Source organism: Megachile rotundata, chromosome 10 (assembly GCF_050947335.1).
Source record: "Megachile rotundata isolate GNS110a chromosome 10, iyMegRotu1, whole genome shotgun sequence".
Classification (NCBI taxonomy): Eukaryota; Metazoa; Arthropoda; class Insecta; order Hymenoptera; family Megachilidae; genus Megachile; species Megachile rotundata.
The window spans coordinates 16,791,866-16,810,080 of NC_134992.1; the positions used below are offsets into that span (position 1 = coordinate 16,791,866).

General features: G+C 36.8%; 3 protein-coding genes across 5 annotated transcripts; 1 reads left to right on the top strand and 2 right to left on the bottom strand.

The window, feature by feature from the left end:
* Window positions 1–399: 399 nt before the first annotated feature.
* On the top strand, window positions 400–3,574 carry LOC100883045 (dnaJ protein homolog 1). Of its 2 annotated transcripts, none has more exons than XM_003707250.3 (2): window positions 400–557; window positions 1,563–3,574. In XM_003707250.3, exon 2 carries the CDS (start codon window positions 1,574–1,576, stop codon window positions 2,633–2,635), a length of 1,062 nt encoding a protein of 353 aa, XP_003707298.1. In that variant the 5' UTR covers window positions 400–557; window positions 1,563–1,573; the 3' UTR covers window positions 2,636–3,574. The 2 variants fall into 2 exon arrangements, with proteins under 2 accessions (XP_003707298.1, XP_012150132.1); XM_012294742.2 differs by lacking the exon at window positions 400–557 and adding an exon at window positions 737–840.
* Window positions 3,575–3,972: 398 nt separating this feature from the next.
* On the bottom strand, window positions 3,973–7,642 carry stl (ADAMTS metallopeptidase stall). Its single transcript, XM_003707374.3, has 4 exons — window positions 6,846–7,642; window positions 6,442–6,654; window positions 5,502–6,280; window positions 3,973–5,394 (listed from the first exon to the last, which is right to left on the bottom strand). The coding sequence occupies exons 1-4, from the start codon at window positions 7,038–7,040 to the stop codon at window positions 4,197–4,199; spliced, it is 2,385 nt and encodes a 794-aa protein (XP_003707422.3). The 5' UTR covers window positions 7,041–7,642; the 3' UTR covers window positions 3,973–4,196.
* Window positions 7,643–7,769: 127 nt separating this feature from the next.
* gpp (DOT1 like histone lysine methyltransferase grappa) lies at window positions 7,770–18,071 on the bottom strand. Of its 2 annotated transcripts, none has more exons than XM_003707251.3 (11): window positions 17,151–18,069; window positions 16,103–16,282; window positions 15,702–16,028; window positions 15,356–15,623; window positions 14,603–15,281; window positions 14,063–14,534; window positions 13,359–13,982; window positions 12,850–13,277; window positions 12,535–12,765; window positions 12,204–12,454; window positions 7,770–10,586 (listed from the first exon to the last, which is right to left on the bottom strand). In XM_003707251.3, exons 1-11 carry the CDS (start codon window positions 17,226–17,228, stop codon window positions 10,150–10,152), a joined length of 3,975 nt encoding a protein of 1,324 aa, XP_003707299.1. In that variant the 5' UTR covers window positions 17,229–18,069; the 3' UTR covers window positions 7,770–10,149. The 2 variants fall into 2 exon arrangements, with proteins under 2 accessions (XP_003707299.1, XP_076392835.1); XM_076536720.1 differs by lacking the exon at window positions 7,770–10,586 and adding an exon at window positions 11,459–11,604 and having other exon boundaries at window positions 17,151–18,071.
* Between the last annotated feature and the right edge of the window lie 144 nt (window positions 18,072–18,215).

Sequence of the window (18,215 nt, forward strand, 5' to 3'; positions counted from 1 at the left end):
CCCCTACCATCCCCTACTTTTTCCTTAACCTCGAGAAGCCATCTTTGCATGCGATATATCAATACAGTACATAGCTAAATTCACGTTGTACCAGAACGACACTTTCTTCATTAATTTTCATCTTTCAACGTAAAATATTAAGAAATTATTGTATCTTTTTAAGAAAATATCAAATATTTTATAAATTCGTTTCATTAATTGACACTTATTACTTCTATATAATTATATCGATATTGTGTTTCGTATATCCCGCCCATTATTTCTGTTCACGTTTCGATCTATAACCGAGAGGAGGGGTTACTGACGTCATTGAATAAGAGCTACGGAACTGCCGTCGACCCATTCTCGAAAGTTCCGGAAACCACTAGAACGAAAGTTTGTATATATGGACTGCGCAGCTTACGCGACACTTTAGTACGTAAGAAGAGGTGTTAAATGTTGTTTCGTCTGATCTGTCAGAAGCGAACATTTCATCGATCTACGTAATATCCAAAAGAACTCAGTGAATTTAGTGCCAATTGGATTGTATTGTTTATTGAGTAACAAGAATAATAACGGTAAGTGGTCAAAATGAAAATTTTCAACGATTGTGGTTTCATAGGAATTACAATTCTGTCAGATGTTCGCGGGGAGAAAGATGGGCGACTCAAAACGGGGAGTTGTTCGCGTATGTTCGTCACTTAACTTTAATGATCTACAAATATTTGAGGTAAAAAGATTGGGACAATCATTATGAGCAGGACAGAATTTATTTTTACGCTGCTCGAAGTCGTTGCACATTTGCAGAAGCGGACATGCTCGTCGCTTGTACGCGCTCATCATTGCCAGAAATAGATATCGGTGAGATCGTACGTGGGTGCGCGTTAGAGAGACATCCATACTTCTTTTCACGAGAATACGTGAAAAAAATGGCAGATCGTTGGCATTATTATATTTAGTATCTCGGTACCGTTGCTCCAACCTGCATCTTAATCCGTGGAAGAATGCGGCACATTGCGTATTTGCCTCCATGAATCTGTGCATTAAAAAATCTTTATCTGATCTAAGATTTTGATCTTTCAAAATTTGAATATTGTTAATTATTCTTCTAATTATAAAACATATACTTAACGTAAATAGCGTTTGAAGTATAATTATTTGAAATTCGAAGCGAACAAAAAAAGATTTGAGTAGAAATTTAGATTCGGAAAGTCTGGACCATTTTTCCGAAAAAAAATTTCAAGAACATTCGACAGACAAAAACCATTCTTTGTTTTGTGACGTTGAGGCGTACTTGAAACTTCAGAAAGAACCACACTTTTATGGTCACGTAGCGCTAAACGTAGTTTCCAAATCGTCGATATGTATACGATTCCCAAAAAATGTAACAGTAATGATGTAATATTGATTTGTTGAAATTACGATCGAAAACAAATGTATAGAAAAAAATGTTATTAATTTGTTAGAGAATAGAGAATAAAAAAATAATATAATTATGTATTTTGTTTATACTGATCTTTATATGTATATATATTTAATAAAAGTGTAGTATATCAATGTTCTTGTTATTTAAAATGTTACAGACCAGTAATCAATGGGGAAGGACTACTACAGGATATTAGGCATAAGTCAAAATGCCAGCGATGACGAAATCAAGAAAGCCTACAGGAAGCTAGCCTTAAAGTATCATCCTGATAAAAACAGAAGTGCCGGTGCAGAAGAGAAATTCAAGGAGATAGCAGAGGCTTACGAAGTACTTTCTGATGCCAAGAAGAGGGAAGTTTATGACAAGTTTGGTGAAGAAGGACTGAAGGGAGGAGCTGGAACAGCAGGAGGTGGTGGCGGTGGCACATCATATGCGTTCCATGGAGATCCAAAAGCGACGTTTGCTCAATTTTTCGGTTCTGCTAGTCCCTTCCAAACCTTCTTCGAATTTGGTGGTCCTATTGGGAACCGAGTATTTAGTTTCCACGATGATGACATGGACATAGATGATATTGGTCTGGGTGTTGGTCCTCATCGTCCAGGCGGTCAAGGGGGTGCATTTAGATCACATTCATTCAACTTTGTAGGCCCCAACTCTGGCAGAGGAGGTGGCAAAGATCGTGCTCAAGATCCTGCTATAGAGCATGACTTGTACATCTCGTTGGAAGAGATTCTACGCGGATGTACAAAAAAAATGAAGATCTCAAGGCGGGTTGTACAACCTGACGGCACTACGAAAAAGGAGGACAAAGTTCTCACGATCAACGTGAAACCTGGATGGAAGGCTGGTACGAAAATCACGTTCCCGAAAGAGGGTGATCAAGGTCGTGGAAAAGTTCCGGCAGATATCGTTTTCATTATTAGGGACAAACCACATCCTCTGTTTAGAAGGGAAGGAAGTGATATACGATACATCTGCAAGATAAGCTTAAAGCAAGCCCTATGTGGTACTATAATCGAAGTTCCTACGCTCACCGGTGAAAAAATTAACCTAAATCTGACGAGAGAAATCGTTAAACCTAATTCGGTCAAGAGGATTCAAGGTCACGGCCTACCATTCCCGAAAGAACCATCAAGGAAAGGTGACCTTTTGGTTTCGTTCGACATCAAATTTCCTGAAACATTATCGCAAAGTGCAAAGGACATACTATATGATACTCTGCCAAATTGAACTGAAAAATGGAAAAAAACTGGATAAATGTCATCACAACGACAGTCCTCTAATCGTCCCAATTGACGAGACTAAACACTCGTGTACGTTCTAGTACATAACGCGTGGTTAGAGAGCTGTGAAAGATATTTGTCAAAAGCGAAGCGAATAATAATTTTATCTCATAGTTAGGAAAATGTGATTTTTCCGTTTAGTCAAACGTGTAAAAAATCAGTTTCTCGATTTGAGTTTAGGCTGGCTTGTTTTCGTTGATATTTGGAACAAAAGAGAATGAAGAATGGAAATAGGTTGTTTAAGTCGTACAGTGAAATGTACATTACCTTGACACGCGGGAAGAAAGATCCTAAATAATGATTAAGATCGAGTATGTTAAGTTATATTGATTTAATAGTAAGAGTTTGTTACAATGTAACTTTGTATGAATGCGATCTGATTATTTTATTCATTCTGTACATTCAGAGTAACTATTATGTACACACGTTGAATGAATGAGTGTGTTTGCGTACGAATGTATGGTTTCTGTAAGTATTGTTTCGATAGCGCAAATGTGTTGACACATCTCGATTCGTATGAAAAGGTAGTTTCTGCGAAAGTATGACAAAACGAGCCACCACCGTAATTGTGTTCAGTCATAAGTTATTTTCATTTATTTAATGTATTCGTAATATACAATTCGATCTTTGTTTCTTGTAAAATATACGTGTACGAAATAAAAGTATACCGGTATTATAAACGTTTGCTTATAAAAATTCTAGGATTTTACTGTTTCTGTTTATTCACAATGATCAGTGGAACGTTTTGTCATACGGAAGCAGACGTGCACATGAACGAAACTATTTGTAATATCGAGCTGATCGTTTTCTTATGTAATGCGTCTTCTTAATTTTAATGGTTGGTTAATTATTTGTACGCTAAAATAATATCGATACAATTAAGTGACACGATCTGTATTTTTATTCGATCCTTTGGTCTCTTCGAGTCGCTCCTACGCTGAATATAACATCGGGACACTCCTAAAATAGACAGCGAAGTAGGTGACGTCATCGTCCTATCTCTCAAGATACTTTCACATATAACTACGTGGCGAACAGTAGAATTTCAGTGTAAATACGCGTGCGTATACTCGTATATAAACTGTATACCCTTCGTTTTGTATACATACGTGTATACATATATGCACATGTATGTATGTATTGGTATACGATTTTGTAGTTTATCGACATATTTATATTTGTACTGTGTACGCGAAGTAAAGGAAGGGTGTAGATAAAAATAGTAATAATAATAATAATAATGAGCAGATAAATAGCAAACAAAAATAAGATACCCCAAAAATATCCTGTCTGTTTTCACTGTACTCTATTGATTTCATTTCAAGAATTGTTTTCAACGTAGACGTTCTACATATTTCTTTATAGTAATTTATAGTTACGATTTTTCACTGAAACGAGTTTAATTGTATCGTGGTATATAAAATATTTCACGTCCATAACGGGGAGGAGTTAACCCATATTTTGATGAGCTCGCGTCCGCCCTAATCCTTATCAAGTTACGTTACTGATTATGCAACTTCCTCCTTCGACTCCATGCCTTCGAAGACCTCTTCCGTGGTTTTCGCGAACTCGACGTAATCTTTATCGATCCACTCGTCCTCATCAGGCGGAAATCCAATACTATGCGACAGAGAGGTCAACAGAGGCAATCCATCCGGTCCTAAGCTGAAATACTTGATAACTTGATCGTCAAGACCAAGTCCTCCGGCATGAGCATTCTGGGGTCCGAAATCTACATCCTCGTCGATTCCTTGCCCGTTTTGCAGCAGTATTTTCTCGAAACGAAAGCTCTCCGGCAAACAGTGATGCTGGCGACAAAAATAATTTTGTCCCTGCTCGGTGTGGCACCATGTCCCATCTGGAAAGTACGGGTCAAGGCCAAGGTCGTTTAATTCTACGCGTGGCGTGTAATAAGATGCTATGTCTTTTCGTCGACAGAATATAGCGCACGCCATCCATGGTCTTTCGGGCTCGTGCGGCGCCTGTAGACCGCCACCCTTGCCGTCCAAATCTGGCAGTCTTTCGCTGAACTCTGTGCATTTCAAAGACGCGAACTCGTTCGCGCTTTTCCGCTTCTTCTTGCACAGTCGATTGTCGTCGCAGAGGACTGTGTCATAATGCAGACCCTGGCACCCGCTTTCGGTGTTCCTCGGGATCGGGTTATTACAAAATCGTTGTCTGATTTGCGCACCGGTGGATTTCAAGAGACAAGCGCTTTTGCAAGGTCCTGTTTTCCACTCGCTCCAACCTCCCGGTTGAACGAACGGATCATCCGAACCTGGATGCATCTGCAAGGCGTTCTTGCACTCCCCGCTACGGCATTCTTTACCCGGGGCACAATATGTCCCGTCCAACGCCGGTCCAGCGAAGTAGTAGCCGCTTCTGTGCGGGGTCTTGCATTGCAGGGACTCGCAAGCCTTGTACCACGTGGCGACGCTGGCGTCTTTGTCGCGTAACAGTACTTCGCATTGCTTCTTGGCGTTCCATTCTCTTCCGGGTAGATCGTAGAATCGAGCATGATCCAATCGAGAATCTGTCTGAGCAGTTGGCCTGTCCAAGAGGCACGGTTTCGTGTAAAATAGCTTTTGCGCTACGTCGCGGCTACAGTCCGACCAAACGGTTTCACCGTGCGTGCCTCTGCTCGGGGACATTATGTAGCCGTCCTTCGGACATGCATTATTCGTGGAATCATGGTGCATTCCTAAACTTTATAGAAAAGAAATCGATTTTGGATTTTAGAAAAATATAAGGTAGAATCTCATTGCTCGTTACGACCAATTAAAATTGTATATTAACAAGAACCATGTACTTACTTGTGTCCGATCTCATGCGCGGCAATATATACGGACGTAAATCCCGCAGAAGGAAAAGGTTTCCCAAATTGGTTCGTCGCACCAAACTCAGCGATCACGCAGGAGTACTGATCGATGCATAATCCTCCTACTACTGCGAGTCCCATAGTGGCGCTGTTTTTCCGTCCATCCTCCATGGCATAAAAGTCCAGACCCGAAACATATAGCCCCATGTCCCAGTGATTAGGATAATACTCGTCAGGATTCTTTTTCATCGCGTAATTGCAAAAGGAATCCAGCAGTTGACCTCTTTCACCGTCGTGATGCGGTAGATCTCGTGGCTGTTGCTGCATAATTTCTAGGTGCACCAAGGAGATGTCTATGTTAGCTCCCAAACTTGGATGATGATAAATTGCCTGCACGCCATTTATGTAAGCTAGAAGCATGTCGCGGACTTCCTCGTCGTTTTTGCTAAAAAGGGGCGAAAAGAGTTTATATCCTGCCTCGTCGAAAAACACCGCTAACTCTAAGGATAGAACATCGTTTTCTACGTTGTTCTTGCCAAATTTTTTGAACAGTTCTCTGGGTTCGTCAAGTTCCAGTGTGTTGTCATGCAACCATTCATGGTACTTTGGTTGATCGTGGAAGAACATGGCAGGTCCGAGAGTTCTTTTCACAACGTGGGGCTCTCCTAAGTTTCTTGAACGTTTCCTGATGTAATGACTGTCAAGAAACGACGTATCTTGGGTTTGAAGCGGTGTAATTTCTAACGTGACGTTCTCCAAAAAGACGAGACCATGCTGTGAAATTAAAATGTACTATTTTACCGAGTGTTCTTGATTGTGAACGGTATAGTCCTTGCTATGACGTAGCAAGGTTGTAAATTAAAGCTTCGACGTCAATGCGTACAAGGACTTTCGCGACTTTTAAGGAACTATCTTTTATGAACTGTTATACTAACCACTCCGCTTCTTTTGCAAAGGCTTATCGCCGCGGAACTAAAGTCATCCCGGTGAAGATAATGACACGAGACAGGGTTGCTAAGTTCCGGTAGTTCTTGCACTGTGTCTTCGTCGCTGTGCTTCCAGACTTGAAACTGCGGGGCTACAATTTTGTCGTTTTTGCGCAACATTAAGTCGACCGTTTGATCGAAAGCTTTGAAACTTAAAGGCACCTGTAATTTACGAACCCATTCAACTTTTTGTTACGAGCCTTAATAAGAAGCATCTGGTACGAAAGTTAATCAAGAAAAAAATTAAGTATTTTAATCGTAAGAAAAAAATTGTAATTGGAAAAGCTCAAAATATTTTATAACAATTGATATGTAACGAAATTTCTGTAGAATTGGAAGGATTAAATCACTACCTCTGCGTTGTCTTCCGCGTTCCATAATTGCAACAAAATAACTTCGATGTCCCGACCGTACGCAGCACCGAACAAGATCAGCAACGCGATTTCTAACGCGAAGGCCATATTACACGCTTTGAAATTCAAGTTCAAGTACTTAGAAGAACAACAAACTTGTTCTTTATATATGCATATAGATGCGTGTGGGTGCATACGCGTTGCGAAACCCGTATACCGCGTTTATCTTTACAAAAACATACACAATGCAATATGCATGCTGGCACCTGTATCACAAATGTCATTGACATCGAGATTTGAATGAATCAAGTAATAACAACGGTTTTACATTAGCATATATCGCGCGCAGGAAACGGAATTCATAGAGGGACAGTTTTGTTTCATGAAATAAAAAAAGTGTCGAAGAAAAAGGATCTAATATTTTATGGGTCTATAGTACTCATCCAGAGGAGTAAAAAATGCAGTCAACGTTAAGCTTGAAAATCAATATTTTATAAATCTGACTGCATTGTTTATGGTTGACGAAGTTGTGTTATGAATAGACTATGGATTTTTATGTTATATTGAAATTTGCAGTGTACGGAAATCTGTAATCTAATTATCAGGAAGATACATGTTATGCTTGTGCCAGTTAATAACAATTTTCTAGCCAGACGCGATGCAACCTTATAAATAGAAGATAAATTTGTGTTTCTATTTCATTAATTTATGCCTATCTACTGCTTATAAAATTAAGGGCAAAACTCTTTAGTTAGAAGTTATATTTCTAGTTTTTGAATCTACGACGTTGATTATAATCACTTATTACGCCTCTGGGTTAATGCTGTAAGTCCTTTAAATTTTAGATCCTTTTCTTTTAACATCTTATATACTTATTTCAGTACGACAATATCAGTATCGTGGAACAATTAAAAATTTACTAAATCAAGATAAAAATGTGGTATATTTTAATGCATTATTGATTACTCGATGTACAAAACAGATACTGGTACGAAATATAATCTGTTCAGGTAGAACTTTGTACTTTGTTGCATTATATCTACAAGATTCTGTTTACATCTGCTTGTCGATTCTATAAAATCGTATTACCATAATTTCTATTGTATATGTCTCAACCATTATTCGCTCACGCAACAAATGAACGAATGAGTACTACAAACGTGCTAGCGTTTCCTTTTTTTCAGCTATCGTTTACAAAAAAGTATTGCATAGACAACGATTAACGCATTGAGGCAACATGATTAATAAAATTTCTCTTCCAATAATTCACGCTTAGAAAAACGTATCTACTATTTCATACTCTGCTTCCTTTCGTAATTCCGGTACATTAATTATTTTCACGGTATCTCGCGTGATCCTATAAGATTTCGTAATCCAGATGTTTAAAATGAATCGCAAATGGAAGGTAGGAATGAAAGAGATAATATGCTTGTTACAAAAAACCTTAGTATTAAAATATTTCAATAAAAACAATAAATAATAATTATGATCAATAATAAAATTAATAGAAGATTCGGCAGTGTATGTAACACGCTAAACTTGGCAGATGCCTACATATCGTTATTCATTATATGTATTTAATGTATAAGGGGATTATTAAATAATTCGACAACTAATTACAATAATTATACGGCGAGCGTTTGATTTCCTTTTCCGTTCTTTTTTTTTACAGAATTAACTCACGACACTTTTGCTCGGCTTTTCTCTTTACAACTTTTTGCACTATATACGACACAATGATTAAAAAAAAAAAGAACTTTTTTTTATACATCGCAAACGCACGCATATTTCATCAAGTCGCGTTTTATCTATTTACAAATTGTCTCAAATTTACCAGCGATATCTGTTAAATCCGATCGAACTGCTGGAAAATTTCCTATTCAACACTCGTAGAGAGATTATTATTCTTTGGATATTCTGCACAACTCTTACAAATTCGTGAGTAAATTTGTGCAAACAAAAGAGAGAAAGAAAAAAAGAACGAATTAAATTTAACTTCCAGTTAGTGAAATGACTATTTTTTCGCTGTCTGTCGTCATACAATTCATGAGCAACAGTGAACACTTCGATATGCATCTTCCAGAAACAATCGGAAGATACATGGAGCCGCGTATAAAATTTGCAGCGGATATTTGCTACGAACACACGTAGGTTTTGGTAGCTTCTTTTCTTTTTTGTTTATCAGCTAACGTTCTTTTGTGACATCCATAATACACGATACATCCCTTTACACGACATTTTGCTTTTTCTTCTACTACACTTAACATGTAATAGCGTTGATATAACTAGGATTTTTAATTGGGGTGAGTTAGACCTTTTACACTTTCCATTAATGACCTGTATCAAGTATAAGTGATTTGGAAATCTGAGGATTTTGAAGCTTACAAATTTAGAAAGTTGAATACTTTTAGTTTTTGATAAAAGTTAAACCTGAGGAAGACCAAACTCACCTTTATTTGAACCTAGTTAAATTAATGTGTAATAGACATGTACCATAATTATTACAGATGCACGATTACAAACCGTTTAATAATTGTATTCCTTTCACGGAATATAATCTCTATGGTATCAGCATATATTTCTGAAGGCAAACACATTCTCACCGTACGTCATATATCAAATTGATAATAATTACTCTAAATTTTTTTCACCAAAAAGTGTAATTGCTAATAATATTTAATTGAAATACTTACCGGTGAGTAATGTATAATAGTGTTTTGTTTGTCAACCTTCTCAATATACGTGTGTATACGGTTAAATATTAATTAGATTTTTAATGATCGAAATATAACTTTAATTTCGCGATACATTTAGCCTCGCACTGATCATGTGTTAAATAAATACAATTTCTACTAGTGAAATAAAACGAAACAAAATTTTTCGTTTAATGTCAAACGAGAGATGAAAAATGATGTTTGAATTGATTGCTTGTTTGAATAAAGGTGTAAGTGTAATGTACTGTAATCATTGGCGTAACTGTAATATTTTTCTAAGAAGAAACACGCTTAAATCGTAATTATCCATTGTTATATCCATTGAGAGGGGTCAGGCCGACCCTGGCCTCTAATCAGTTACGCTAATGACTACAACGTTGTACTTGTTTCGACAATGAAGGATTATTTTAACACCACACTACACAACGAATAAAAGAAATAACATGTCTTGCAAGACAAGAAATTAAATATCCATAACTTAAAAAAAAGAGAAAAAGTGCAGACATTTTTCTGCAAACCTAACAACCATAAGAGAATTCGTTTGAAGCTTGATATAGTCGTTTAAAGATGCGGTGTATAAAAAAAGTAAATTAAGATTGTTCGTCATTCGAAGGCCACTGTCCTGAATGATTCCAATCCCAATCCTTGCCCTTAGGACGAAACTTACTGGTGCTCCCAGAGTTGTTCCAATCTCTATGAAAAAACTTCTTCTTAAAATGATGACGCTCCGGATCCGATTGACGTTGATATTTCAGAGGCACCGAGGATGCGCTGCTCGTACTACTGTTGGAGGGATTTGGTGGACGAGGACTGGTCGGTGAAGGCGTACGCGGTGGTCCTAACGCTTCGTCCGGTGAAGGAATCACCGGTGGAGGACCTGTTACAGTACTATCTGATCCTAATCCGCTGTCAGGACTCGTGTTCACTCCCTCTGTCGACCTTCTTCGTTTGTCCAGTTCCGTAGACGCGAATGCAACCAGTCTGTCGAATCCAGAACTGATACGGTCTTGCCAATCTGCCTCTCCATCTGTAAAATAAATTTGCTTTAGTTGTACCGCTTATACACAGTAAGACGGTACAACGAATTTTCATAAAAATAAGCCAATAACCCTTTTCAGCAATCTATTCTTTCTTGTTGATCATTTATGATCTCTTACAAGTATATTCAGGTACATGCTGAAACCATAAGCGTTATTTACAATGTAACAGTTAAGAAATTTGTCAACTATAGTTTTGCCTTTATCGATTAAAATGTTCTAAAGATAACTTATAGAATAGTTCAAGGAGTCGTACAAACGCAGTGTAATTCTTTAAATGTACAACACATATATAGTACCTTATAATTAGATTATGGATATTTATGCGTTTCTAATTATTAAGACCTACATAAGTCATGCGATCTATAGATCGTCGATCCTATAAAATATACATGTGATTTATGTATACTTTACAGACCTTAACATATTATTACATAAACATCCGCAGACTATGTATGATACTTCATTCTTTCTTGTACAATATGTACAAGTATTCAATGAAGATAATACTATATTAATCGCATTTAGTAAATTATTCGATCATGCAAACAAGCATGCACTAAAATTACAAAAGCCCATCAATTAAAGATATAATGTTTCGGTATAAATCTAACATGCTCTTCTTGTTCATTGTATGCACAGGACAGCTGCAAATGTAAAACAGGAGGAATTCCCTTATTCCGAAAGGAATCGAGTCTGGCTTATTTTCATGGAAATACTTTAACTAAATCTTACATCTCCATTAGAAAATACGCACGTTATCTCTACTTGTGGCTAAAAAGCTAGAGTCTATATCTTTGTCAAATGGCTGTGATAACGATAATAAAAAAATTTTGAACAACCCCTGTGGGATAACTCACCAGCAACCACGAACCAACCCACAGGCAGCCGTACTTTTTGATTTCTCCTCTGAACGTGTCTCAATCTCTAATAAAACAAGCTTCAAGGGTTGTGAGTGAGATTGAGTATGTGACAGACAGATCTAACCAACAAACAGCTACAGTGCATCTAACAAATACAGCAAACAACAACAAAAATAAATATAAATAAAGATTAAGTACCAGCTCCATAAGATAAGATAAACCATAGACGATGTTCTTAAACCATTAGTGCAAAAAAACTATTGAAAGATGCATAGCAGAAACTAATACGACAGTGTTTTAAAAGGATAAAGCAGAGTGTTTAGTAAAAGTTTTATATAGTAAAGGTTTAAAAGTGTAATCACGAATAGTGTAAATAAATTATACACCTGCTAAATATAATACAGTAATATATTAATTTAGGTCAACTTGTTGTGTTTTCTAGTCTATCACAAGATTTTTAGTTTTTATTATCAAACGGGATAATAATATAAAAATCAACTTGTGTCTTATTGATATGTTTTTATATATATATATACACATATTATATATATATATATATATATAATTCTTCTGTATAAACATATTTATAAATATTTAAAAACTTAAAATATCTTTCTTCTTACAGCCAGTTTAGGAAGCATATTTCAGAACTTGAATATGTACATTCCAAAGCATTTCCTACTCGAATTCTTCGATAGAACGCATAATTAAAAACAGCTTGAAATCATGAGACATTCCGCTTACCGTCGTCACCGATACCGTTTCGTTGTCTCTGCGTTGTCATTTGGGGTTCATCAACTAGTGGTGTAGATGTATTAGAATGTGGTTCTACAAGGGGACTTAATGGTGCTCCGCTTGTGCTTACTGACGATACAACTGCTTCTGTCTTTACTGACATCGCAGGCTGTGACTGACAAATGGCTGTCACAATACCATTTGTTGTTGCACTGCCATTACTGTTACTACTGGTTGCATACCGTGGATACGGTTGAAATCTATTGCGAAAGTAGTACATGTTAGTAGATAATGATTTTTAAAAATGAGAGACAAAACAATGCAAATGAAATTTTAATACCTTCTACTTGTAGAAAGCATTGGCTCGGTTTTTGTATTATGATTATTCAATATACGAGCATGTAAAGATGCAGCTAATCCTTCTACCGGTAAAAGTTCACCGTTCGACACAGCTTGAGATGAATGCAATGATGGTGGAGGATGATTTTGCGCGAGCGACTGAGGATTGTCGGAGAAATACGATTCGTGATAAGGCTTGATATCTGCGCGAGGTAACTGAACTGGTGTATATCTGAATAAGAAAAGATTATTTAAACTGTAACAAATTTATTCGTAAATTAAAAAATTATTATTTTCGAATTAACGTATACAATACCTCTGCGGTTGCGTAACGGGAGTAAACAATACAGATGATCTTGAAGTAGTGGTAGGAGTACATGTCGAAACTGCTGAAGAAGTTGGAGCGTAACTTGCTACGTGTGCGAGAGTTGACAAACCAGCATCACCCTCGGCACTAGCTGGTCTACTGATAGGAGAATATACAGTCTCCGGCCTTATCATTGCGCTCATATCAACAGCAGCGTTTATTATAGATTGATTAGATATTTCTAAAGTTCTCTCTATTTCTCCGCTAACCAAATCACCGATTGTTCTAGTACCAAGCAATCCATTTCCCCCTGTTACAATACGATTGTCATGACTCGATTGCCTAGAGTCAATTGTTGACCTATCGGATGGTGTTAAGTGTGAAGAAAGACGTTCTTGAGACAAGTGACGGCGAAGAGCTAGTTTTGCAGGTGAAACCTGTAAATGTATAATATATTTTATTTACTTCGTGTATTAAACAAGTACGAGATGTATAATGCGTGTGTACATTATACTTACCTGTGTATAATCAGGAGTAGAAACATTTTGTGGTAAAGCGATACGTTTCCTATCTGGTTCAGTCTGATTTTGTAATTGCACCTGTAGTTGCATTTGTTGTTGTTTATTTCTATTCTGTTGATCTTCGTTCAAAACGCTCGTAATAATACTCTTTAATCTATCTTCAAAATTTGCAACCCTAGGAGGTTCCTGAGTTCTATTTGTTGTTTCTTTATTATTTGCTTGTAATTGTGAAGATGAAATTGACGACGAACTAGTAGAAAAACTAAGAGACGCTTGTGGCAGTCTAGTTCTAGAATTGCTATTCGTATTCGTGTTTTGTCTATTTAATATTCGACCAGCTTCTATTTGTCTGCCTGTTTCTAAAATTTTTTGTGCCAATATTTCTGGATTGTTTTCTTGAATTTTTCCGATATCGGGCACATCTGGCCACTCTTGCGATCTAGAACGTCCTTCTCTGTTTTTCCGTGATGATCCACTTTTTCCATTTTGTTGCTGATGATGATGTTGACTTTGCGAATGTTTCGTGTTCATTGCTTCTCGTTGTTGTTGAGCAATTGCAGCTACTTGTTTTTCATTGCTCGCTCTTTCCAATACATTCAATTCATGTTCCAATTTGGATACCTGAAAATTGATCGAAATTCAAATGATATACTTAAATGTGATGTCTCATAGTATATACTTATAAAGAAAAATAATATTACCTGACAATGTAATCTTTTGCGTTGAGACAATGTTGCGGATATTTCTTTTAATATGTAATCCTGAGTAAGCGGTTGTGGTGGATTTGATATACCGTTTGCATTCGTAAGACTGCTGTATTTCTCTTGCAATTCTTGGTGCCTAAGCGCAGTCAATCTCGACTGTTCACTTTCCATGGATGCAACTTGGGCTTGCAGTTTACTTGCTTTAGCTTGCAATTGTTTATGTCTAAGAACTATTTCCTTAGCTTTTGCAAGTAAATCACCCGGCGATGTTGCATTTATACCTAACTCGGTCATCCGTGCTTTTAGAAGTGCTACGCTATCATCGATTAGTACCTTTATCTGTTTTTCTAATTGCGCCGCTCTAGACTGTAATTTGGAATTTCTTTCTCTTTCTTTTGCAATGTCTGTGTTAACTGATACTCTATACGAAGGAGTTCTCATTGATTCTAACATGAGCATGAATTGGTCCCTGTCGATAAAAACCGATACATAAAAAATTTGTTCGTTTATATATATAACTTAAAATCAGATATATACCTATACAAGTCCAAAAGTATTTGTAAAGCATATGGAGTGGCGGACGGAGCAGGTGGTATACTAAGTTCTTCATGCACAGAGGTGGAATGTGATTGTAAAGAAAGTGACAATGAAGACAGTTGTTGATCCACACAACCAGGCGCGGGTGGTGGTTTCTTTCCCAAAGCTTGAGGGGATGTACTAAGTAACGTTTGGCTATGTAGCAAATCTAGACCCGAAATATTAATTGCTTTCTTCGGTTTAGATTTTTTCACACCTCTTCCCCTCTGTCTGCCTCTAGTTGGAGGCCTTGTAATACCATTAGTTTTTCTATTTAACTTCCTACGAATTTTATTTGGTTGCCGACGATTTTTAATATTATTCTCATCCAAATCTGTATCGCTATTCGTTCCTTGTTGTTCGGAATGATTTGGACTATCTAACTGCCTTGACAAATCTCGTTTAGCTCTATCGCCTCTCTCGTTTCTACTTGTAATCTTATTACTATTGCTGGCAGTGTTATTTATCACAGAATCAGAGTTCTCATCACCACCTTGTTTATTATTCTTTAAACGGTGGAAATAACGTTCTAACTTGGTACGATCGATTACATGTAAATAATAAGACACTGGTTTACCAGTCCAAGATACAGAACCCTTTAATGGTGACATTTCTGACACATGCATTATTGTACCAATATCTATAAATAAAAATCTTTGGTTAGTGAAATTTTTTATGAATGGTGTATAAATTTTTAAAAACGAAATACATTACCGCTAAGATTTCTATCCGTTATGCGAAAATTGAGGGGGCAAAATGACTTTGAGGATACTATACGGGCACCATCTCTTAAATCGGCAAATCGCTCTTTCAACTGATGATCTACCGTTGGACCAAATGCAAAATTATTGACAAATACTATCGTAGCGCCAGTAATGCTTTCCCGATGTTCATCAGCTAAAAAATCGCCTTTTACCAAACGATATTCGCCGCATCTTTTCCCATACCAATTCAACCATTTACGAAAGTTTATTTCCATACTCTAATATTTGACAAAAAAGAAACTTGTAATGCTATTGACTCAAAAACAGTATTACAACTTATCGGAAGAATCATATACCTGTGCATATCTTGAAGGTACATCAGCTCTCTCAACACCAATACAAATTTTACATAAGGTTGCTGCTGCCATTTGGAGAACTACTTGACCAACTCCAGATCCCAAATCAACAAATACATCATCTTCCGTTACATCAATCTGATCAATCATTTGACACACAAGCTCATAACTTGTTTCACCGTACACTTCTGGTGAAAATGGTTCATACTGATTTAATTTATCTGGTTCAACTACCGCCTGATTATATGTTTGTTGAAGTATATGTCTTAATAAACCTCGACTGGGTCTTTTATTTAACCTCTGAGATGGTAAACTAGTGCCCTTTTCCTATATCAGTCAAAAATTATGTGAATTATAGCAATACGAAATGATAACTGAATAATTTTAAAGTATCAACTTACCAACTGAACTAAACTGTCAATTGCTCTATTGAATCTGTCACATAAACTTTTCATACTTTCATAATCTCTTGTGTCATAATTACATAAAATATTGTTTTCTAATGGTAGCTTTAAATCTGGCAAATCCTCACAAACCCACCGCATTGTTTCAACAACATCAAGTGCACCATCGTGTCGATCCTACAATTAATAAAATTCAATTAAATATATACATTCATTTAATAAATATTATTCTAAATTTCATAATATCTTATACATAAAAGCAAACACAATTTTTCCAAAGAAATAAACACTCTTTACTTCAAATTACTTTATTAACATATAATACTTTTAAAACACAAATAACTCTCTCCTAGCTTCAAAAAAAATATTATGAATATAGGCTACTGGAAACATATAAAATGTATATTTAATTTTTTCAAAAGTGATATAGTCCTTAATCCTTATCTTGGCTAATCAAAAATCAATCAATAACATCATCAAATAATTCTGACTGCAACACAATATGCTTTGTTCAATCAAGTCACAGCAATAATAAATACTTGATACAAACAAAAATGCAACAGTTGCATCAATAACATTATAGAAACAGCTGACAGTATGTATTATATATAGGGCAACAAAAGTGTTAAATGTACATTCATATTTACAAATATACCACATTGTAAAATACAGGTTGCAACACAGCAACATCAACAAGTTAAAAATTGGGTTATTAAAATATTTAAAACAGTAGTGACAAATGATACCTATCAAATATTAATTTTTAGAGAATTATTTACTTTTATTTAAAATTTCTTTTTAGTTACTTTATTTTGTGATAAATTAAATACAAAATATCGAAAAAATAATATAATGCTAAAGTGAAATAAACGTGACAGCCTAATAAAAATAACTAACGAATCAAAGATTTCGCATCGTGTAATAGATGTACAATCAGCTGTGAGAGTATGTGATAAAAGACAGGTGATACACGAGTTTTCAATACGAAATATCACATATATGTTCAAGTCGATAATTTCAAGCGCGCAATTATCAATATTCTCACATTTCCGGATCCGGAGGTAAGGGGCCATTGATAGACGATCGGTTCTGCTCCGGCTGGCGAGTGCAGGCGCAGCTCCATTTTAGCAGGGCCGTCGTCCTCGTCCCCGTCGCCGTCGTCGTCCACTTCTTCAGCAAAGCGTTTCCCCCGAAAGCCTAGTTCAGGATTGCGTGACGTAACCACTTGAATAAACCGTTCGGTGGAGGATCGTGGTCGCTCGTCCTCCCCGCACTAGGACACTACCACCACGTAGACGACGCTCGTGGACCCCCCCCGCTCCGCGGTTACTTCCCCGGACATGAAAAGACACGAAGGGCCACTTTCAGCGACCGTCAACTCACGGGGACAAGCCTCGGCCTTAGAGGTGAGCATTCAATTGCGACGCGACGGTGGAGAGGCCCGGGCAGGCACGCCAGAACGGCCACCAGGAACACGGAACACGAGGTACACAACAGAAAAACACTGACAGACTATTGTGCTGCTCAAGAAACAGCGGTTTGGGGGGGGATGACGACATCAAAACATGGCGTCATGCCTCTTCCTTCTACCGTACCGTGTTCATGCGGCAGCACATCCGGGTGTTCCGCGCCAACTACCTTCACTGCGCATGCGTTCAAGGAACCGTTGAACTTTCGACCGCGGGTACAGTGTCGAGCATAGTAGATTTATCTAGGGGAAAAGACTATGTTGAATAAGAATATACTATTCACTATGGGCCCTTTTTTGTAACCTTTACAAAAATTGAACATTTTTGAGAACTTCGGCAATTTAGAAATTTAGATATTTAAAATTTTGGGAACCTAAGAATTTAAGGATTTGGCAATTTAGGAAATTAGGTATTTGGAAAATTTCAAATTTAAACATTTTTTAATTTAAAACTCGCTGTATCTTTTTTTTCTACACATACTTTTCCCTAGGGCAAGTTTAAAATGCTCTTGACTGTACAATTTTCTTATTGCACTTTGTATCTTTTGAATAATTTTTTATAAAATTATAAATTTATTTGAAATGACATTTGTTAATTGCCGATACAATTATTACGAATGTTCGAATATAATACCATACTAT